Consider the following 24237-nt stretch of genomic DNA (forward strand, 5'->3'; position numbering starts at 1 on the left):
ATTCCCTATCCCCTTTTCCCTCTTTCATCTTATCTCCTTGCCCACTCATCACCTCCCTCTGGTGCTCCTCCCCCCTTTTTTTCTTCCATGGCCTTCTGTCCTCTTCTATCAGACTCCCCCTTCTGCAGCCCTGTATCTCTTTCACCAATCAACTTTCCAGCTCTATACTTCAACCACCCCCCCCTTCAGGTTTCACCTATCATATTGTGTTCCTTTCTCCAATCCTCCCACCTTTTATATCTATTCCTCAGCTTTATTTCTCCAGTCCTGCTGAAGGGTCTCGGCCTGAAATATCGACTGTACTTTTTTCCATAAATGCTGCCTGACCTGCTAAGTTCCTCCAGCATTTTATGTGTGTTGCTTGGATTTCTAGCATCAGCAGATTTTTTTCTTGTTTGTGGCAATTTGGTGTGCTGTCTTCACTGAAGTGAATATATGTCGGTTAATTGTGCATTGAGATCCCAACATCCATTTTCTGAGGCCATTATAATGTTGTACTATACAGTGCATGGAATGTGTCTGATCAAGGAATGTGCTGAAAACATCTTTCCCCTCAATGAGTAACTAGCAGCAAAATGGGTAGGAGTTGGAGATTAGAAATTTTCCATTTCATTTGGAGTCATGAGACACAGTAGTTAAGCTGTGAGTTTCAGACACATTTTATAGTTCCACTTGATTATTAACTCCTGACAGAGTTAATAAGCAATGCACAAAAATTGCCTTAGGAAACTCAGCAAGTCAGGCAACAACAAGAGGGGGATAAACATCCAATGATTTGGGGTGAGACTCTTCATTGGGATTGGAATGGAAGAGAGCAGAAATCAGAATAGGAATTCAGGGGGAGAGGGGGTAAGTTTAAGCTGGCAGGTGATAGGTGAGACCAGGTGAGAGGGAAGGTGGGTGAGTGGGTGAACAGAAATGAATTAAGAAGCTAGGAGGTGATAGGTGGAAAAGCTAATGTGAAGGAAAAAGGAAACCAGAGGAAGGGTCTTATCCCAAAACATTGACTGTTTATCGCCCTCATGGATGCTGTCTGACTTGCTGAGTTCCCCTAGTACATTTGCTCAAGATTTTCAGCATCTGCAAAATCTCTCGTGTTTTGGAAGTCATGAAGTCGATTTGAGTGACTACTAATAAAAGTGTCAGGACTGCTGAGAACCCCCTTCTCCCAGCCAGATCTGATCTTCATGGGCAGAGGTGGGCACCTGGAACAAGGATTAAATCAATTAGGGTCCCAGTAAAAAGATGGTAGAAGACCTCTCCTGTAATATGTTGTGTGATCTGATGTGTTGGTGCGCTGCAGAGGACACCATCACTGTAGACTGGATTCTGGGATTGAGCCTCTAGCAGTTTTGCAAATAGGGATGTACTTTGGATGTATGTTTGAAAAGACCTTCAGCTTTGCATTAAGGTCAGATTTACCAATGAAAATTTGCTGGTTAGTTTCCCATTGATGTGAACAGACTTTAGTGCTAGGCAGAAGTGTCACTGTGTACAGCATGATTATTAACACCATTGCTGCATGTTCATTTGCCTCCTGGAGCATGTCATGTGTAGAGAGGTCTGTGATTCAGATTTTCTTGCTGCACGATAGGAAAGTGCTTTGTATTTGGCAATCAATTTTATGCTTTTATCTGTGGTGCACAAAATACTTGTGTTAAATGATTCCAGATCAGAGGCTTTACACCAAGGTCACTTTGATTTTAAGCCAGCAATTATTTCCTCCGGATGGCGTTGCGCTGTTTAAACACGGTGCAGTTGATGATGATACTGCTGCCACCAGCTTCCTTTGAAAGCATCTTGAATACCATCAGCCCTCTGCATTGTGGAGGTCAATGAAAAGCTTGATTGTGCACAATAAAAATGCTTATTTTGCACAGAAATTAGCTGAATGATGCACTAAACCAGAGTTTGGTGTGAAGCCTAGGTATGGCACTCTTAAGTGTATTTTTTCACTGCTTTGTTCACAGTGTCAGTTTATTAACATTAATTTTGTTAATTTTACATCATTTAGAATATTTTGTAGAATGCTGTATAAGCAAATCATAGTTAGACCTAAGGTTGTGATCGCTATCAGCATAGAGTTTCTTCTAAACAAGGGGCACAGATATCCACAGACCACAATTTTACCAGTTCTGCCATTAGGCATGGACAATTCAGGGTCATTGAGGTGCCATTAACTGAAGCAGGGCCACCAGGTATCTTCACCGCTGTTTGTTCCTCGTGGCCAGCCCATCAGTCTTGAGCAATTGTAACCTTCAATATCTGAGGACCAAAGGGTAAGGAGATCTGGAATCCTTCTGCTGGGGTGGGAATCCTCCATCCGAACTTTGTGCTTTGCACTATTTTTTCTTCTTTGAAACATCTGAACTCTCCCCACCATCCTCACGTTCTCTTCATGCTTCTACTTCGAACTGCACTGCCCCACCATATTTCCAGATTGCTATCTACATATACGAGCTTTTCTCTGTTTCTTATCTAGCTTCCTTGGAGTAAGACATAGGATTATTTCATATTTAAAATTTGGAATAATTGTAATACCTTAAAGACAGACCAGCTGTACAGATTACCCGAGGGAATTATACTGAATGCTGCGAGCTCTCTATGGTGCACATACTCATATTTTAACACGTTGAGAATGTGTTGTTGAGTCGCTAGCTAGTTGCAGGATGATAAATAGCAGCTGAAAACTCTTGACTGCCTTTGATTGAAAAACTTCTTTTAATCAGGAATTCCTTTTGCAGTAGTTACCCTGATTATTTCCTATCCTTCACTTTTTTTTAAAAAAAGAAAGCTTTCAGAATATTGCAATGCCTAAACTGTAATGGATGGGAGAGCACATGGACATGATCTTTATACAAACCTTCAGTTAGAATCAGCTTTATCATGATGTGAAATATGTTGTTTTACAATAGCAGTACATTTCAAAGACATAAAATTAACATAAATTGCAAAATAAGTATTGAAAATAGTTAAGACCAGAAGATCTAGGAACAGAATTAGGCCATCTGGCCCTTAAGATTCTGCTCTGCCATTTCATCGTGGCTGCTCAGTTTCCCTCACAGCCCCAATCTCTTGCCTTCTCCCTGTTTCCCTTCATGCCCTGACTAATCAAGAATCTATCAACCTCTGCTTTAAATGTACTCAATGACATGGCCTCCACAGCCGCCTGTGGCTACAGATTCCGCAGATTCACCACTCTCTGGCTAAAGAAATTCCTTCTCATTCCCATGTTAAATGGACAGCCATCTATTCTGAGGCTGTGTCCTCTGGTCATGTACTCTTTTCCACATCCACTCTATTGAGTGGGATCATGGGTTCATTGACTATTCAGACATTTGATGGCGGAGGGAAAGAAACTGTTACTGAGTGCTGGTCTTTAGGCCCAAAACATCGGTTTCAGGGAGGTGTAAAGGAGCTTGATGCTGAGTAACTTTTTAAGCTTATTCATAATAGGCTTGTTCCCCTCCATAGGTGCTACCTGACCTACTGAGTACCTCCAGCATTTTTTGTGGGTTCCTCTGGATTTCCTGCATCTTTAGTTTATATATATAAAAAATAGATGAACATTCAACATTTCAACAATGATCCTATGGATCCCTGCTGATCTTATTGGTGAATTTATTACAAATATGATAAGAGGCATTGTACAGAATCATGCTGTGAATAAGCCTACATTCAGATTTTAAGGAATTAAGGCTATTGTTAAGCTGTCTGATAACTTTTGCTTTTGGTGTTCTTGCTGCATTGAAAACCTGTTATTTAGTTTATAATACTTACTTTGTAATTACTTGAGAATTACTCTTGCCTTTTGCAGATGGATTGGTTCCATTGTTGAACCAGCTTTTATTATTTCAGACTAACCTTTGGAGACATTGACAGAAGAGAATTAATATGATTGAGGGAGAGAGTTGATGAGGCCACTCACCACCTGTGGAGCCTTATATTGCTGTATGTAGATTATATAATTTATTGCCTTAAATTATCTTTATGCAAGACCATGCTGGACATATGCTGTTCCTAATGTCTTACAGGACTGCACAACATGATTAAGGTTTGTATTTCATATTCACTAGCATAAATTTTAGTTTTGATTCAACTCCAGTAGAATTTTTCTCTGCTTAATCAACAACCACAATTTACATTATATATCATTATTAAAGAAGGGGAATATCCCATGGAGCTTCACATCTTAAGCAAACACAAAGTGACAATAAAGAGTGCTTGGTAATGGGAAGACAACTGAATAGTGTCTTACTTGAGTAGCCTGAAGAGAAGAGAGGGAAGAAGCGCAGAAAGCAATCCAGAGCTTAAGTCAGAAGATATTTTAGTTAATGAAGCATTAACGCACACACAATATTATTAGTTATCCAGGAATAACAGGGTGAGCCAAACCACAGATGTTGAATGTTTCCAACATTGTCCTAGAGAATTATAATAGCTCGTTAACCTATCATTTTTAGAGACAGTAAATCAGCCCATTCTTTCATTAATAGCTCTGTTGGGTTTCCTTTGATGCAACCAAAGTAAAAACATTTCATAGGTTCAGCTTGTTATAACTCCTCCTGCGTCAAGTCTTACACCATCTTTTGGTTCATCTATTGCACACCCTTCTTCTACTTGATTCCCCACTCTTCAAATCTCAGTGTTAAAATTCTTACTGTTCTTTAGTTCCTACAAGGTCTTATCTTTCCAGCTTTTATAGCCTCTCTATCTCTTCCAACCCTAAAGCCCTTCCTGCACTCTTCTTTGCCCTCTTAATCCACTGCACACATTATTTAACCAGGCACGTTATAGAAGCCCTTTATCATTTATTGTTATTAAGAAAGCATGTAGCCAATGTTATCTCTGTTGATCAGCAATTTCAGAAACTAATAGCGTAGAATCAGAAAATGCTGAGATTGCTCAATGGGTCATAAAGAGAAGTCAATGGCGTTTTTTTATCCAAGTGTCACAAATGGCGAATGACATTATCATGGTCACAGACATCAGAATGGAAACATTTAAACCATTATTATAGAAATGTGGGTGAATTTTTGTTTTGTTTTTCTGCTGGATGCTGCCTGGTTTAGAGAGTATGGATTATGATCAGAGATTAAGGGAGCTAGGGCTTTACTCTTTGGAGAGCAGGAGGATGAGAGGAGACATGATAGAGGTGTACAAGATATTAAGAGGAATAGATAGAGTGGACAGCCAGCGCCTCTTTCCCAGGGCACCACTGCTCAGTACAAGAGGACATGGCTTTAAGGTAAGGGGTGGGAAGTTCAAGGGGGATATTAGAGGAAGGTTTTTTACTCAGAGTGTGGTTGGTGCGTGGAATTCACTGCCTGAGTCCGTGGTGGAGGCAGATACACTAGTGAAGTTTAAAAGACTACTAGACAGGTATATGGAGGAATTAAGGTGGGTGGGGGGGATATATGGGAGGCAGGGTTTAAGGGTCGGCACAACATTGTGGGCTGAAGGGCCTGTACTGTGTTGTACTATTCTATGTTCTATGTTCTAAAATTAGGCCACATTTTCAACTGGTTGTTGTGATTTTATAATCATCCTTGAAAGGATGATTTTATAATCACCCTTGCAAGCCTCCAGCTAGCCCTTGACTGGAGAAAGATTGTCGAAGATTTCTGACAATGGCATCTTTCATTTACTGAAACAAAAAGGGACCTAGTCAAAAACAGTCTGCTATCCTACTGAGGTGTATTAGCCTTAACAAGGATACAAATGTACCTCATTAGGATGAATAAGTATCACAACCTTGGCTGTCCAGGTTGCATAGACTTAATGTTTTCAATATCTGAAGATGAGAGACTTCTGTGAATATATTACATTTTATCAAAGAGGATTTGAATGCATCCTGGACTCTTATTCTGATCTCCAAGCAGAGGTTTGGTGTTAGACATGTGAGTGACGTGACATTTCCAATCGAGCTGTTTGAGTGTACCTAGGGCCTTGCTCCTGGGGATGTTGGTCTGGGTGAGAGTACTGACATCGGTTTACTTACTTCTCCAATGAATTTGGATGATTTTTCAGGAACAGTTTTAGTGTACAGTCTTAGTGCAGAAGTCTTAGTACAGTGCAGAAGTCTTAGGCACATATATATAGCTAGGGTGCCTAAGACTTTTGCAACATGGAGTGGAGAGGCGGGGGTTAAGGATGTTGGGAATGGTAAGGGTGGAGTGCCACAGGAGTGGTGTGGGACAAGTGGTAGGAAAGTAGTGCCGGTTTGGGGGTGACACGGGTGCAGACACACCCAGCCCTAGACACCAGGCAAGGTCATTTGATACTAAAGAACTGGCTTACTGATCATTACAGAATGTTTCTCTGTGTTTCTTGCTCCCTCCCCTCTCCTTTCCCTTTCCTCAATCATGATTCCCCTGTTCCTACCCCCTTCCCATTCTCAGTCCACAAAAGAGACCAATATCTGAATCAGCCATAACATCACTCACATATATAATGAAATATGCAGAAAAATTTCTTTAGCCAGAGTGTGGTGAATTTGTGGAATTTGTTGCCATATGCAGCTGTGGAGGCCAGGTCGCTGGGTGTATTTAATACAGAGGTATAGAGGTTCTGGATTGGACATGGCATCAAAGGTTAGTAGAAGCAGGCTGGGGAGTGGGGCTGAGAAGGGGTAAAAAGGATCAGCTGCGATTGAATGGCAGAGTAGACCAAATGGGCCAAATGGCCTAATTCTGCTCCTATATCTTATGGTCTAACAAAATAGAAGCAAAATCTATTTGAATGCAAAGTGATCATTCGTCATGATGTTGCTAAACTGTAGTGGGTATTAGGGTTTTGATGTTGGCTTCAGTGAATGTGTTTATGAAGACTTTGAGCTTGTCCTATGAACATGTGCAAATGCCTGCACTATCTACTGAAACCTGACTAGTGAAGTTCAGTTGGAGACAATATATATTGAACCGTTTCTCTTTAGTTCTGTAGAAGAGTTCCATTCCACTGGGTAGCTTAATGGAGGCAGGAAGAAACATTGCTTCAAGATTGAAGAAAGTGCTGGGTTAATGATGCAACCTTGCTGACACAAGTCCGCACTGAGTTCGACTCTATCATGGGCCCATTAAAACAAGATAGCATCCTCCCTGTGGTCTAGAAGCAAATATAAAATGAAAATATATATCTGCAGACAGCTAATCTCAAGGAAGGTGCTTCAGAGTCCTTCCTGTTTCCTGCATTTAGATGAATAAATAAAAGCATTATACTTTAATGAGTGTTTGGATTGTAATATAAAATATCAGTGATAAAGTGGACATACTTATACATTGAGAAAGTAAGTGTTTGTTGGTATACCTTCAAACGTACAGATAGGTGCTGTTAGGAGGTATTCTGGAGATATGGAATATAGCAAATATTAATTTCAACAGCAACCAGTCTTCAGATCTGAATGTGGATTGTAGATTGAATTTAAAATGCAGCTCAGAACAATGGTCTTCCTGGATTTATAGATTGGGGTAGATTGCAAACCAGAAAACACCACACTGACCAGAGATATCTGCATATGCATGAACGCAGCTCTGAGACAGTGATGATTAACACTCATTTTGTGTGTGTTGGTGTGAAGATCTAGGTGTTTGCAAATTATATGTAATTCAAAGGAAACATTATGAATGCAATGTAACTATAGAAATCTGTCCTGCTGTTACTTTTGGTCTTTAGCAAATAAAAATGTGTAATGTTATGTCAGGGAACCTCTTTCCAGAGTGACTCTGAGTACTTGTGTGTGCTGAATAAAGACTTTTATACTACCAGCTGTGAGTTCCTCCAGTGGTTTTTGTTGACAGTCACTACAGGTGCTATTAGAAGAATAAATTAAAAAGCAAGATTGGGAAACTTAACAAAGGAAACCAACAATATTGTTTCACTTGTTCCCAGATCACACATGGGATGGCAAAGTTATTATTTCATTGACCTCCATTGCAAATTATCAATGGGTGAATTCCATTGCCTTAAAAACCTCTGAAGTTACATTGTGGAAAGATGCAACTCTCTCTTGCTCAGGCTGCTTCTATTTAAGGATCTTCTTAAGGGTTGCTGATAGTCTTTTGAGAACTGCTGTGCCATATAAACCATTTTGCTCTTTCGTTCCCATCGGGCATACTGCATGGGAGCATAATAAATCAGAAAACTTCCCTTTTTAGAGAAGTTCCTCTGACAGTTCTGCAGTTTTGCATAGCAGTTAAAGGGGAGTCATATCAGCAGAGGCATTGCACCAATGTTAATTTTTTTCTTGAAAGTACATCATAATAAATGATTAGAAGCTATTGTAGAAACATGAAAGACAAGCAAAAATAATTTGCTGGGAAATATTTCTCTAGGCTGTAGGGAACTCAGGTAAATCCCTTCTGATTGTCAGTCTGTTGGTCTTACAACTCTTTATTAGAATTGTCTCATTTCATGTAATTTTTTTTTCATTGTAGTGAACAGACATTGCTACCTTTTCCTTATGACATAGAAGGAAGGGTCCAGAGGTGGTTCACAAGGATGATTTCAGGAATGAAAGGGTTATCATACGAGGAACGTTTGATGATCTGGGTCAGAAGGATGAGGGGGGGATCTCATTGAAACCTTTCGAATGTTGAAAGGCCTAGACAGAGTAGATGTGGAAAGGATGTTTCCCATGGTGGGAGAGTCTAGGACAAGAGGACACAGCCACAGAATAGACGGGCACCCTTTCAAAACAGCGATATGGAAAAATATGAAAAAGGGTGGTAAATTTGTGGAATTTGTTGCTATATGCAGCTGTACAGGCCAGGTTGTTGGGTGTATTTAAGGCAGAGATTGATAGGTTCTTGATTGGACATGGCATCAAAGGTTACAGGGAGAAGGCCGGGAACTGGGGTAGAGGAGGAGATAAAAAAGGATCGATGGGCCAGATGGCCTAATTCTTCTCCTATGTCTTATGGTCTAATGCAAGCCATTTCAGCCTTTTGAGTCTGTGCTGGGTCTAAGAGCAATCCCATTCCCACATGAATTTTCCCTGTAATCTAATTCAGATGGATTGGAGCTACAGCATAATCAAAGAAAAAGAGAAAAAACTTTATTTGCTTTAGAACCTGCAGGATGTGCTGGTGTCATGCTGGCTTCTACAAAATGTGGAGGCAAAACTTAAGCAGTACTATAAGCATAATTCAATTTATACACAATTTAATTTAAGTGGTCAGATTTATGTATACCACCGAGTCCTGCTGGCATTATTTCCAAGTTATAAGAAGAGTGATTGAGATTAATTGAATAGTCAGTTGGAAAACAGCTGAGGGAACAAAATGAAATACTTAGAATTTCCTGAAAGAAAGAAAAATGGGTTTGACATTTTCAAGAAGCACTTACTTTAATGTTGGTTCCCATTGTGGCAAGGAATTTAAGAATGAAATTTCAAAGGTTTTTCTCACTAAAAGATTGGCTTGAAGGTACTTATTAAAATTAATTTTCCACTCTTAGAAATTGATATTACTGGCATGAATATTTGAAATATTTAATTATTTTATATATTTGTTATTTTGTCTTCCATTAGGTTTATGTATTGGCTTAAGTTCAAAATGTGATCTGAAAATGTGGTGCTTCAAGACTAGAAACAATAATATTGGGGATATAGGTTGCTACCAAGAATTATCCAATACAAAAATGGTTAGGAGTAAGAAGATGGGAAATTACAGAAATATTTAAGATGTGATTTCTTGCTATTTCTAAATCAGGTGCCTATTGCAAATCCATTATAAACTGCCAGTATTGTTACTCTGCATTCCTAATTGAGTGGAAAAATTAGAATAACATGCATTATTGTGTCCAGAGTGACAATTTGGGTAAGGATGTCAGATTTCCTTCCCTGAAGACATCAATGAACCATATTGCTTTTAAATGACAACCAAAAGATTTTCATGGTGATCATTACCAATACTAATTTGATTTTATGAATTCCAGACTCTCGTCACTACGTATTTAACTATTCCAGATCCCATGGTGCAAGCTCATATAAATGGATGTTCTTTAGATGTTACTCCAGTATCACTGGATGTCCTTAGAATGCTAGTCCAATAATTTAATCACTACACTATTGGCAATTACCATCTGAACTTCCTGATGTTGATTTTAGTTTCGGCAGAAATCTGTTATCTGTTATCTTTCTCTTGTAGCAAACTCTTTTTTACATGCTTCATAATAATACTTTGTCATTACTATGACTGAATATATTGGAGCAATGAGTTCAATGGTAAGTGTAAATTTGTGACACGGTCCTGATCTTGAATTCTCTGGAATTTGCAATGTTAATCCAATGTTATTAATACATAAAACTGAAGATGCTGAAAATGCTCAGTAGGTCAGGAAATATCAGCAGGGATAAAGTCAAGAGATCTGATGAAGAAGAAACTGTAATGATCAGAAGCATTAGAACTCAAGTTAGTTCTAACCATCTTTAAAATTGGACATGTTTGAAATTATACACAGTCACAGTTTTTTTTTCTTTTGATTGCAGTGAATGAAAGAACAAATTAGAAAATGCTTCAAGGGCCTTCAACCTGAAGCATTAACTATGATTCTTTTCCACACCTGTGGCTGACCTGTATCTCAGATTTCCAGCTTTTGCTTTTTAAATTCTCCTATATTTGTGTCGGAAGTGAAATCTATATTGGATGTAATTTATTTTGTGCTATCCTCGAGCTAAAATTAGCCCCATTTAATTCTGGAGTAACCAGAACTGACCTATTCTGATTATGCAGCTTAATTTCCAATGTGCTGGGTCTCAGAAAAGCATCTGTTGCATATTAATTTCTAATATGGATCAATTTTAATTTAAAACCTTTTATAAACCTGATTTGCAAGACATGATATTCTCAGAGTTTTGTGCCACTGCTGATGTCATTGTACATAGTAAAAGCAAGGGTGAAAGAAACATTTCCATGGCACAGGTTTTCAATTTGTAACCTTTTTTAAACTGATCATTATAGCTGTGCTTCATGGATAGAAAGAAGTCATTAAACAGGGATTTTTAAAATTCCCAAAATAGTAAAGTGCATTGGTTGCAATGATGAGTTCAAATTTATGCTTGACACTTTTAGATTTTCTAATTTGAAATTGGCTCTAAGATTAAACTGTGCTAGGAAATAGTATTTAACTGTTGTAAGTGTCGATATGTCGTCCTTTTTATCGATGAATCATATGATTGAGGGTTCAAATCCCACTCCGGGGGTAGCAGACAATTTGAGCCCCACCCTTCAGTATACTGTTTAGTGAGAGCTGTACTCTCAGAGGTGATGTTATTGAGATCAGATGCTAAGATGACACATCAAGGGTCCTCCCATGAGGATACTACTGTGAAGAAGCATTGCCAATTTATCTTGGTCTATCAGTCAATATTTACTCATCAGCCAACATCACTAGAGCAGATGAGCAGTTCATTATCAGAGAGTAGGAATCTGTTGTGTGCAAATGACTCTTGTACTTCTTATACTACCACAGTGACTATATTTCAGATGGCTGAAGCTGTGAAATGTTCCACATAAATGATATCCTTTTTTTTCTCTAACACAATCTTCAAATGAAAAGTGTGCATATATTACGCAGGTGGAATGGGAATCTGAGAAGATAAACCTGCAATCTTTTACATCACAGAAATGGTTTATTCCTATAGTTTAGATAGATAGATAGATAGATAGATAGATAGATAGATAGATAGATAGATAGATAGATAGATAGATAGATAGATAGATAGATAGATACTTTATTCATCCCCATGGGGAAATTCAACTTTTTTTCCAATGTCCCATACACTTGTTGTAGCAAAACTAATTACATACAATACTTAACTCAGTAAAAAATATGATATGCATCTAAATCACTATCTCAAAAAGCATTAATAATAGCTTTTAAAAAGTTCTTAAGTCCTGGCGGTTGAATTGTAAAGCTTAATGGCATTGGGGAGTATTGACCTCTTCATCCTGTCTGAGGAGCATTGCATCGATAGTAACCTGTTGCTGAAACTGCTTCTCTGTCTCTGGATGGTGCTATGTAGAGGATGTTCAGGGTTTTCCATAATTGACCGTAGCCTACTCAGCGCCCTTCGCTCAGCTACCGATGTTAAACTCTCCAGTACTTTGCCCACGACAGAGCCCGCCTTCCTTACCAGCTTATTAAGACGTGAGGCGTCCCTCTTCTTAATGCTTCCTCCCCAACACGCCACCACAAAGAAGAGGGCGCTCTCCACAACTGACCTATAGAACATCTTCAGCATCTCACTACAGACATTGAATGACGCCAACCTTCTAAGGAAGTACAGTCGACTCTGTGCCTTCCTACACAAGGCATCTGTGTTGGCAGTCCAGTCTAGCTTCTCGTCTAACTGTACTCCCAGATACTTGTAGGTCTTAACCTGCTCCACACATTCTCCATTAATGATCACTGGCTCTATATGAGGCCTAGATCTCCTAAAGTCCACCACCATCTCCTTGGAGATGATTAAGCATTTAACAGAGTTATAATGGGGACAAATCCATTCATTGCGCAACTAATTGCAAATATAAAAATGCCACCCCACTTTAACATGTTTTTACAAAGCTCAGCTCAAGTTTATCTTTTGTGAGTTTTGTCAAGTGAGTATATTGGATGTTTACAATATTTCAGAAATACTTGCTGAACATTTTGCACAGATTATTAACGAAGGTATTCAATGTGCATAGTGTATTTGTGCCTGCATTGCTTGCTGCCTTTCACCTGTGAAACCAGTGAGAGCATATTGAAAGCAACTGCTAATCTGCACCAAGCTGTCCATCATTTGGAATTATATTCAGAATTAAATGAAACATCCTGACTAATTAAAATATCACACTGCTCCTGGAATTTTAATATAATGGGCTGAGTCAAGCTGGATGTCAGTGCTGAATGAAATGACTTTCTGGACTCCAGAGGCCTTTGGTAAAGCTTAATGAGGCCTTAATGATGACTACACCTCAAGTTGTGTATTTCTGAAACACTCCGCAGAATTCTCTGGCAGCTTTTGACAGGATTTAAAATTGAGAAAATTATTAAAATTTGGTACTTAGTTATGTGAGAGCAGAAAATGCAAGGAGGTCCTTCCAGAAATACCTTGCTACATATAGCATGACATGTGCCACTGGCAAAATTGACATCCTGTTTCAAGTGGAACCATTAGTCTCCTCTTCTTTGAAGGCGGGCTCCCAAATGTAACCAAACAAAGATATCTGGAGGTCTGAAAATCAGCTCTACCACACATAAAAAAGACTGCATACGCTGGAAATTTGGAGCAACACACAAAGCACTGGAGGGATTTAGTGGGTTGGCCGCTTCTATGAGTGAAATTGACAGTTGACATCCTGATGAATGGTTTTGACCCAAAATATCAACTGTCTACTTCCATCCATAGATGCTACCCAGCCTGCAGAGTTCCTTCACCGCCTTATGTGTTGTTACTACCATATGGTGTACTGGTGAAGTCTTTGCCGTTGTAAGCCTTCAACTATTTTTAAATAATTTCAATAATTCAAGTATCTCAATTATTTATGATGTATTCTGGCAATGAAAACCATGGAATAAGCTAATTTTTATTGAATGTAGTGAAACTATGTTTTAAGATAATTAGTTCTCTCACCTGAGAACTGACTTCCACAATCATTGTGAATGGATATAGATATTTAAGCTGGTCATGTGGATGGCTTTAGGAACAGACAGACCATTTCTCATAAATACTGGGGCATCAATGACATGACTGAAGCATTTGCAATCATCATCTGTCAAAAGAGCCAAATAGATGATCCATCTGTCTTTAAACTGCCATTTGTTGCTTTCACAGAAGCTTTTTTTTCCAGTCAGTGTGATTCATTGTATATCACAATAACGAACTATTGAATGCAAAGTTATTGTTATCAATTGACAATTCTTGCTGGAAATTCACATTCTAAGCCAGTTATGTCTCTAGCCAAACTGTTCCGGAAAACTCAAGCACTCAGAACCAACTAACAAAATAGAAATTCAGGGATAGATTAAGATTTATGGGTGTCCTGCCCAAAAGTGAACTTGGAGAATGCCCACTGAAAGTGTGAATGTACTGATAACTGTTAATATAAAGAGCATTATATCTTTACACAGTCCCCTGATAAATAAAGTTCAAAAGGTAATGTTAAATTACCCGCTCAATTTTGCCACAAGAACTGAATAAAACAATTGCCATCGGAAAATGAGATGATTGATTTTCCTCTTCAGTGCACGGCTCACATTGTACTCGCACAATGCAAATTATGACAAGCACAGGTTGTGCCAATATTGTTGAGCATCAGCCTAAGAATGTTTTTGGTAATTGTTGCAACCCTAATAAAATAATAAGCCTATACGATACATTTCATTCTTTTTAAACACACATCGTCAAGCAAACATGCTTCATGGTAAATCTCTTTCATTTCCCCATAACTTTGCATAATGATATTCAAAGGATTCAAAGTACATTTATTATCAAAGTATGTATGCAGTATGCAATCCTGAGGTTCGTCTTCTTCACAGACAGCCACGAAGCAAAGAAAATCATGGAACCTGTTCAAAGAAAAACCATTAATTCACCCCCATGTGCAAAAAAAAAGGCAAATGGCAACAACAACATCAAACCCATTGCACAAAAAATCGCACAACTGATAACAAGTGAAAACACAAAGAATAAAACACAAAACTGAAAGAGTCCATAATCATTTCAGCTCAGTGTTTCTTATCTGCAGACTGCTCCAATTCAATGTTGCCCAAGATAGCAAAATAGCAACAAAGAAAGGAATGACCAGGAACGACAGTCCAATCCACAAACCGCAGACCCGGAACTTCAATCCTGAGGGAGAGAGAGAGACCATTTGAACGCAGGGGCCTTTCCTCGGGAGTAGGGAGCAAGAGGAAGTGAGAATCAATCAGACGCAGACACCTTCCTCTGGCAGCAGTGATCGAGAGGCTGGCAGATGGCACTCGCCGTCCGTACTCGCCTCAATGTCTTCCTCAACACTCTAATCAGCGAGAAATGGATATAAGCAAAACATGAAAATGATTCAAGAAAAATCTCAGCAGAACATTTATTTTGTCTTTTCAGTTAAAGTAAATTTATTATCAAAGTATATATGTCACCATGTACCGTACAATCCTGAGTTTAATAATCAGTTTGTTCCAGGTTCGCAGAGTATTATACGCTCTGACATCAGTCTGTTTATTGCTTCACTCCTCATTCAACTGCCATTAGAGACAAGATATTGAACAATGCCATAAAGTTGCTTTCCATTGTTCCTCCTTGGAAGCAGAACTCACTATAGTATCATGCAGTTGCTTCATATCCTGGACGGATTTTGTACTGAACTGTATTATAGTTTTGATACAGGACTTTTTTTGTGTGGAATCTGCTCGACTGCTCCATCTTGTGTTTGGTAGAATTTGAATATGAAGTATGACTTTTGCTTACTATGGAAAGCTTCTTTGTAGCAAAGTGTTTATATGGAGCAGAAAGTGTATCGTGACTGAAAGACACAAAAAATGATGGGATTTGAACAAATACTAATTTTAATGGCAACACAAGAAACAAAGCTAGTATTTCAGTCTTGTCACTGTTGTGTTATCTGAACAAATTGGTGGCATTATCATAGGCTCTTGATTGGATCTTTTGTATGATAAGATGAACAATTGACTGCACAATCTACCTCATTATGTAAGAGATGAGTCACAAATATTTGACTACTTCATTAAAATAGAACTGAAAGAATATTATTGAGAAAGTCATAATTTAACGTTTTGTTCATCTTGTATGGGAGATATTAAGGTGGAGTGATAGGACAGAGATCAAGAAAGACTTGAAAGAAGAGACCAAATGAAAGACCATGGAAGAAAATAACATGTGCTTTACATCAGTTATCTCAGCCTTGAAGCGTTAAAAATATTTGAAATGTGCTTTCACTATGTTTTCCAGTGTTTGTTTTATGATATTATAATTATATATAATCTCATTTGTAATGTTCTAACCTATACTTCAATCTGAATGTTTTTGGAAATGAGTAGTTTCAAATTAATGCTTAGTACTTCCTGCTTTGATGTCCATGAGAATTATTCAGTGTGACATTCATGGTGCTTTTCTATTACCTTTCCTACTTAAGAGTGCCATACCTAGGCTTCACACCAAACTCTGGTTTAGTGCATCATTCAGCTAATTTCCATGCCATCACACAAGCACTAATGCCCTTGAACGGAAAATCCTACAAAAGATTGTGAATTTGAACGAGTATGTCACAGGTAAAGCCCTCCCAACCACTGAGCACACCTATGTGAAATGCTGTCATAGGAAAGCAGCGACCATCATCTGAGATCCCCACCACCCAGGTCATGCTCTCTTCTTGCTGTTGCCATCAGATAGAAGGTACAAGAGACTCAGGAACTACAGCACCAGGTGTAAGAGCAGTTACTACTCCTCAACCATCTGGCACTTGAATAAAAGTGGATAACTACACACACTTGCCCATCACTGAAATGTTCCTACAACCAATTATCTCATTTCAAGCACTCTTTATCTCATTATCTCATATTCTTGTTATTTATTTTTATTTGCATTTGCACAGTTTGTTGCCTTCTGCACTCTGGTTGATCTTTCATTGATCCCGTTATATTTACTATTCTATAGATTTGCTAAGTATGCCCACAGGAAAATGAATCTCAGGGTTGTATATGGTGACATATCTGTACTTTGATAATAAAATTTACTCTGTACTTTGAACTTTGCTACCCTGATATACCATATGGCACAATTCCATAAACATACACCCCTATCCCCCCATCTCTTGATTCATTCTACCTCTAGTAGGACCGCATCTATGTTACTGCATGATAGGGATTTCCCTGAAAAGGGAAAATCCAAACCATGGAGATTGGTTTGGGGAATATATGTATCATTCTTTCTTTAAGTATTTTAAAGCTTCAAAACATTTCACAAACTGATCTTTTGTTAAGTCTCTCTCCCTCCTTCAGCCTCACCATTGCTGTTTCCCACTCCACCTCAATATCTCCCATGCAAGTTGTATAAAAGAGTAAATTATAACTTTTTCTCAGTAACATTCTTCTAGTTCTATTTCAATCCACTAACCTAAAATTTATGACTCATCTCGTACATTGATTTATAATGAATTTGTATTCAGGTTCAACTTCAACAAACCTGAAGTGTCTTGCTGCTAAGGTTAACTATAAGAAATACCAAGAATGTGAATCATCTCTATTGAGTAATGATGCCCTTCAAAACCTGCAAATTGGAATATTACATTTTAGATAACAATGTTCTGCAGTAAAGATTATGAAAAAGATTCCAGTTTATGAAATGCAAATTCTCCTGCTTGTGTGTAACACCTACAGAAACCTGGTATGCTAGTCACTGTGTGGGTGACACTATCAAAAAAATCAAGGGGCCTAATTTATATTACTTTTCTCCTCAGGTGCAAAGAATTAAGCTACCCCAAGAATCTTCCACAGATTTCCCTTATCTTCATCTTTGTGAATGAAGCTCTGTCAGTCATCCTCCGCTCTGTGCACAGTGCAGTGAATCACACTCCAGCTCATCTATTAAAAGAAATTATCCTTGTAGATGACAACAGTGATGATGGTAAGGTAATCATCAAGACATGTAGCAACAAGCTTCATTCATTATTGCCCTGACATTGTTTGTGCTTTTGATGTTATATGAAAGCATTTGTGGATCTGTTTGTCTGATGTTCTTTCCCTCTTGAGGGATGAAATTTCTAATAGTTGAGATTTGGTGTGACGGCTTCCATGAATTTGCAGCTAAATTCCTCTCAACAGTGTGATTTAATAAGAGTAAGATGTCAGAGGAGAATTACAAATGAAGAGAATGATAGTGATAAAGTGACAATTGGGGAAGTGGAGGGACAGTATATGTTTTTTGCCTTGTGCAGTGTAGTGTCTTAGGGAAGCAATGGTTTATGGCAGGCAGCTAGACTAGGTGTGACAATTTTGAGTGAGAAAGGTGGAATGGATAACATCTTGTTTTATCTGATGATGATGTCTGTGCTATTCCTGTGTTCCTACAAGTAAAAGATATTATTGAGAGTGTCTCCCTTCAAAGCCCATGTCTGACTACTTCAAAGATTCCTTCCTTATGAGGGATCCTGTCTCTTCACCACAATCTTTACCCAAACTTTCCTTTTAACCTATTATGAGATGTGATGATTGCTGGCAAGGTCAACATCGCTTGTCCAATCTTCATTACTCATTGAAATGATTAGTCTGCAAGACCACATCTGAATTAAATTCAGCCACATCTGATTTAAAGTCAACCATATTAATGGGTCCAGAGACACATATAGATCAGTCAGGATGGAAGATTTACGTCCTTAAAGGGTATAACTGAATTGGGAGGTAATTACAACAATCTAGTAGATTCTCTAAAGTCCTCATTCATTTAGTTATCTCATTATTTGCAATGATGAGATTCATGTATGAGCTCTGGATATTAGTGCAATGACTTAACCATTTTGTCAACTGCATCCATTGTACAATCCTTTCAGCCTGTATCCTGGTTAAGGGAGACTTCTGATTCTCCCTGTGTCTGGTCTGGTCTATTGCTACACATGCAGCCTAATTTACCATCTAGAAAGACAAGTCTGTCCACCTCCAAGCAGTAGAATGTTCTCCCAATAAACCTGAATGTTAGCCCAACAGATACGGACACCATCTGTTTGGCATTTTTGATACAGATTGTGCATGCCGGAAAGAAATACAATATAACCAACAGAATAAACCTGACCAGGATTGTGCTGACTTATTGGACTCAGGTTTCCTGTGAATTCTGCCATTTCTATTGATTTTACATCTGAGGAACACCGGTATTAATGGCATTCAAATAATGCTTACTTTCTCAAGAAATTTGTTGTTAAGGAGTGCAGTTTCTCAATACAGTAAAAGTATCAGTCTGGATGCAGGGTCTCAACACAAAATAACTCCAAAGGGCCAGATCCAAAGCATTTAAATCTGGCAACCAAGAAAATTACAAGAAATCCAGGTACAATCTCTGGAAAGCTATCTCATGGCAAAGTGGCAATTCCAGACTAAACTTGAATCAATGAAGGATGCTTGACAGCTGTGGCAGGGCTTGATGGCTATCACCTCTTACAGATGAGCTCAATGCCTTATATGCTCACTTTGACTGTCAAACCATGGAGATCCATCACAAACTCCCCAAGGCCTCAACGACCCTGTGATTTCAGTCTCTGAGGCCAATGTGAGAGCATCCCTCAGGGATTTGAACCATCCAGCCCAGATGGGGTACCTGACTGATTACTAAAGACCTGTGCTGATCAATCGGCTGGGGTGCTCATTGAGATCTTTAACCTCTTGCTTTGGTAGTCTGAGGTATCCACCTGCTTCAAGCAGGCTAACTACAGATCCAATGCTATTTTTAAATTTGACGACGATGCCACAGTCACAGAAAAGGAGCATACATCATCAGAAACCTCCACCACCCAAGTCAGGCTCTCCTCTCGCGTTGCCATCAGGAGGAAGGTACAGGAGTCTCAGGACTCGCACCACCAGGTTCAGGAAGAGTTATTATCCCTCATCCGTCAGGTTCCTGAACGACAGAGGATAACTTCAACTTCACTTGCCACCATTACTGAATTGTTCCCACATCCTATGAACTCACTTTCAGTGACCCTTCATTTCATGTTCTCAATATTTATTGTTTATTTATTTTTAAATTATTATTATTTCATTTTTTTCTTTTTGTACTTGCACAGTTTGTTGTCTTTTGCATACCGGTTGTCCAATCTGTTGGTGCGGTCTTTCATTGATTCCATTATGGTTGTTAGATTTATTGAGTACGCCAGTAAGAAAATTAATCTCAGGGTTGTATATGGTGACATATATGTACTTTGATAATAAATTGAATTTGACTTTGAACTTTGAATTTTGAATGACTATTTCTCTGCCTCCACAGATGTTGTCTGACCTGTTAAGTTCTTCCACCAGTTTATTTTTTGCATCAGATTCCAGCATCTGCAGTCTCTTGTGTCTCCAGAGTCATAATAATAATGAAATTGAGGACATTCAAACACTTAAAACAATCCTTTTCTTGATAGCTATTGTTTCATACTATATTTTTCTGTTTCTCATTACCCTGAACAGAAGAACTCAAGGCTCCACTAGAAGAGTACGTACACAAGAGATACCCTGGTCTGGTGAAGGTGGTGCGGAATCAAAAACGGGAAGGCTTGATCCGAGCTCGAGTCCAGGGATGGAGAGCTGCAACGGCACAAGTCACAGGTTTCTTTGATGCCCATGTGGAGTTTAGTGCTGGCTGGTAAGTGGTTACTACGCTGTACAGAATTTTAATGAATTTACATCACCCTTTTGTTTGCACAGAAAGGATATGCTCCTATTTAAATTGATAACTAAAGATTAGGGGATTTTCTTATCGCTTGGTGAGTCACATATTCCTGAATTTTAAAGAGTTTAGGGTTTATCATAGCTTTTTGTTTCAGTGTCACACCCTCATTATAACCAAGGAACTGTGATGTGCAACAGATATCAAGAGTCTGTACTTCACATTGTTAATACTTTGTATCACATTTAACAATGTATGGAGAATAAAAAATGATTTTGAACACCATTGCTAATGAATTTGACATAAATTGAATTTATAAAATATAATACATAGAGCTATACAGTACAGAAACAGGCCCTTCTGCCCAAAGAGTCCATGCTGACCGGAGTGCCCATGCAGCTAATTCAACTTCCTACATTCGGTCAATATCCCTCTCAGCTCCCTCCCTCTATGTACCAATTGGTGAGATACAGAAGCCTGGAGACACACTCAACAATTCAGAAGCAGCTTCTGTCCCTCTGCCATCAGATTTCTGAATGGTCTATTAATCCATGAACCCTACCTTGTTATTCCTTTGTTTTTGCGCTATTTATTATTTGATAATCTATCGTCATTTTATGTCTTTACATTATACTGCTACTGCAAAACAACAAACTTTAAATCATTAGTGACAGTGATAATAAACCTGATTCTGATTTAGCCTGCAAAGGGCAGAGGAGACAGTCTGAATGAGGCACCTTTGACAGCAGAGGCTCAAGAGATCTTCACTGCAGATTCCTCTGGTCATTTTCACGTACTGTTACATACAACATCACACAGCAGCTACCCAGACTGTTGATTCCTTCTCCTTGACACCTTGTGCAATAACAGTAGTAATGTCATATATTTGGACTGCACATTGGAGAAGCCCATGATGGGTTAATGGACCTGCCATCAAAGTAGATCAATATCTCAACTGTTGGAGATAGGAATGAAGACTTGCTCCTGCTTTTTCTTCAAGCTCCCTACTCTTGCAAACAAGCACCTCAGTCTCTGTTTATTCTTATCTTCAAAACTCCCCAGGTTAAGTCCAACTTACAGCTGCTTTGCTGGACTTAGAAGTAGGGATGTTTCATTCTCTTCCTTGTTCTATTTCTACTGACCTTAATTCTATCTGTGTGTGTTTCACAGTCCTCTCCGCTTTCTTGCACAATTAAGGTTTGGAATGTGGCTTGAGTAATCTGCTTCTTTTATGCACCACCTGTTACTATAATTGTAGCAGATATCTTCACAGCAAAGATAAATTTAGAACCAGAATCAGATTTATTACCACTGATCTATGATGTGGAAACACGAGGAAATCTGCAGATGCTGGAAATTCAAGCAACACACACAAAATGCTGGTGGAACACAGCAGGCCAGGCAGCATCTATAAGGAGAAACACTGTCCACCAGCATTTTGTGTATGATGTGGAATCTGTTTTGCAGCAGCAGTATCACGCAAAGTCAAAAATATTTATCAAATTTATACATTAAAGTTTATAAATTGCGAAAATATAAATAAATCGTGCAAAAAAGGAATAATGAGGTAGTGCTTATGGGTCGACGGACCAGTTAGAAATATAATGATGGAGGGGAGGAAACTGTTCCTAAAACACTGAGTATGGGTCTTCAAGCTCCTGTACCTCCTCCTTGATGGCAATAACATGAAGAGGGTATGTCCCAGATGGTGAATGTTCTTAATGACGGATGTTACTCTGGAAGATGTCTTGATGGTGCAGAAGATAGTGCCCAAGATGCAGATGGCTGAGTCTATAACCCGCTGCAGCTTCCTGCAATCCCGTGCATCAGAGCCCCCATACCAGGCTGTGTTGCTGCCAGCCAGAATGCACTTCACTGTGCGTCTGTAGAAATTTGTAAGAGTCACTGGTAACAGAACACAGATGGTGATCGGTGAAATTAAATATGTAGCCTGTTTGTCAAAAGTGGTTACCTGCAGGGAGGAAAGGCAACTGAGGACACGTGCATGAGCAAAGAAATAAAGGCTGTGATTTATAACCAGGAAAGTCAGCATGACTGTATGGCAATTGCCTACGACTCTGTGTGTGTAGTAAGTAACCATATACTGCATATATACATATGCTTAATTATAATTATGAAGAAATTGAACCTCACCACCATTGGGTCTAGATGAATCTATCTACAACGGTATAAACAAGGATACTGGATCACAGCTTTGGCATTTTTTAAAAATTGCAGCTGCCTGCCTGATGTTCAGAGCACCTTGATCTCTTACATCAGAGCTCCCTTAGGAACCCATAGTAAAATTAGTTCCACTGCCCCAGCAGTATATTGGGGTATTGTGCTCCTGTGACAATTGCTTATACGGTAGATATGTTGGCACTTCTATAAAACATTGCAGTTACACTTTGTCAACAGCACCACAGATATCTGTAAATTTTTGTGGGCTATTGAATGTTATAATTGATGAGTTACCAATGGGAGACATTCAGATAGGGAGCTTATTACCAGAGTGATAATTTGTCCAGCTTTGAAAGCAAGCAAAGAATTAAGACAAGAAGCGGTCAGAATGCACAAACAGTACCTTGCCTGCAAGGCAAAAGTCAAGAGTACAAGTACAGGTACGGTGTGTTGAGTTGCCTCTTTCTGTGCCTTAAATTTCCATGAATCAACGGCTTGAAATTTGTTGAAAGCATGTTGCCACCCAAGTGCACCACCAGAGTTAAGTATGGGATGATGATGCAGGTAAGATGAGGTTTTGTGAAGGCATGTAATGTTATGAGGTGAGGGTTGGCATGCGTGGCAATGGAGTGGGAACTCATTGTCATAGAATACCAAAGTTACCAAGGGTCTAATCTGTAGCCAGAAGGCTGGATCCATTGGATCTAAGCTTTTACGATCTTTTGCAATTGCTTTCTTGGCAGCAGGACTTGTGTGATGTAATTGGACCCCATGGGAAGTTGTGGGTGGTGAGAAAAAACAAGCCTCACAAATAAAATGGCTGGAAAGCAATCTGGAAAGTGGAAAGGACACTTCCCCAGTGCTGACATGTGGGAAAGCTGATAAGAATTTGGTTCTGAATGCCCCTCTGTATTGATTTGAATTGATATACTATTGAAAGCAAATAAATATCTTAAAAGTCAGAAGATTTAAAAATCATAAATGCAAAAGAATCAACTGAAATCTACAATTTTGATTAATAAAACACATTTAGAGTCAACAAATAATTAAACACAATTCAGAAAATTGTTTTCTTTCTTTCTCATATCTGTAAAACACTTGTTAAGTAAATGGACTCACAAATCCAATATTAGTAAACCCTGGCTCAGATCTAATGATAGATTCCATAAACTCTATGTGGAGTTCAGCAGCTGTTACAGAGAAATCATTGGCAGAACTTACTCAACAAGTTTAGGAGTTCTGCATGCATGTTGGAATCCTGAACTGGCAGGAACATAGAATAGAAAAGCAAATTCTTGTAGTTCTCTGTGCAATTTCCAATATTTCTAGCTGGTACCAACACTATAATTCCATGAACGACAGTTTTCAATAACATTGGTAATTGGTTCATTATTGTCACGTAGACTGCAATACAGAGGAAAGCTTTTGATCGCAAGCCATCCGGTCAGATAAAGACATTGAGGTCATTCAAAAAGATAAAGAAGAACAGAATGCAGAATCAGGTCCAACCTTTTACAGAGAAAAGTCAATGCATGTAGATAAATAAAGTGCAAGGGACCATGGCAACCAGAGCAAGATACATAAAATGCTGGAGGAATTCAGCAGGTCGGGCAACATCCTCAGAAATGAACACCAGTCAATGTTTCACTTGAACCCTTCTTCAGGACTGCAAATTAATCTGCTGGGGTCACCTATTG

General features: G+C 38.8%; 1 protein-coding gene across 2 annotated transcripts in view; it reads left to right on the forward strand.

The window, feature by feature from the left end:
• Positions 1 to 24237, forward strand: part of galnt17 (polypeptide N-acetylgalactosaminyltransferase 17) — a 462724-nt gene that overhangs the window by 80189 nt on the left and 358298 nt on the right. For both annotated transcript variants that reach the window (XM_073053568.1, XM_073053567.1), the window contains exons 4-5: positions 17457 to 17623; positions 20161 to 20335. In XM_073053568.1, the coding sequence (XP_072909669.1) occupies positions 17457 to 17623; positions 20161 to 20335 (342 nt within the window). The remainder of the gene's footprint in view (positions 1 to 17456; positions 17624 to 20160; positions 20336 to 24237) is intronic.

This window comes from Hemitrygon akajei, chromosome 8 (genome assembly GCF_048418815.1).
Source record: "Hemitrygon akajei chromosome 8, sHemAka1.3, whole genome shotgun sequence".
NCBI lineage: Eukaryota > Metazoa > Chordata > Chondrichthyes > Myliobatiformes > Dasyatidae > Hemitrygon > Hemitrygon akajei.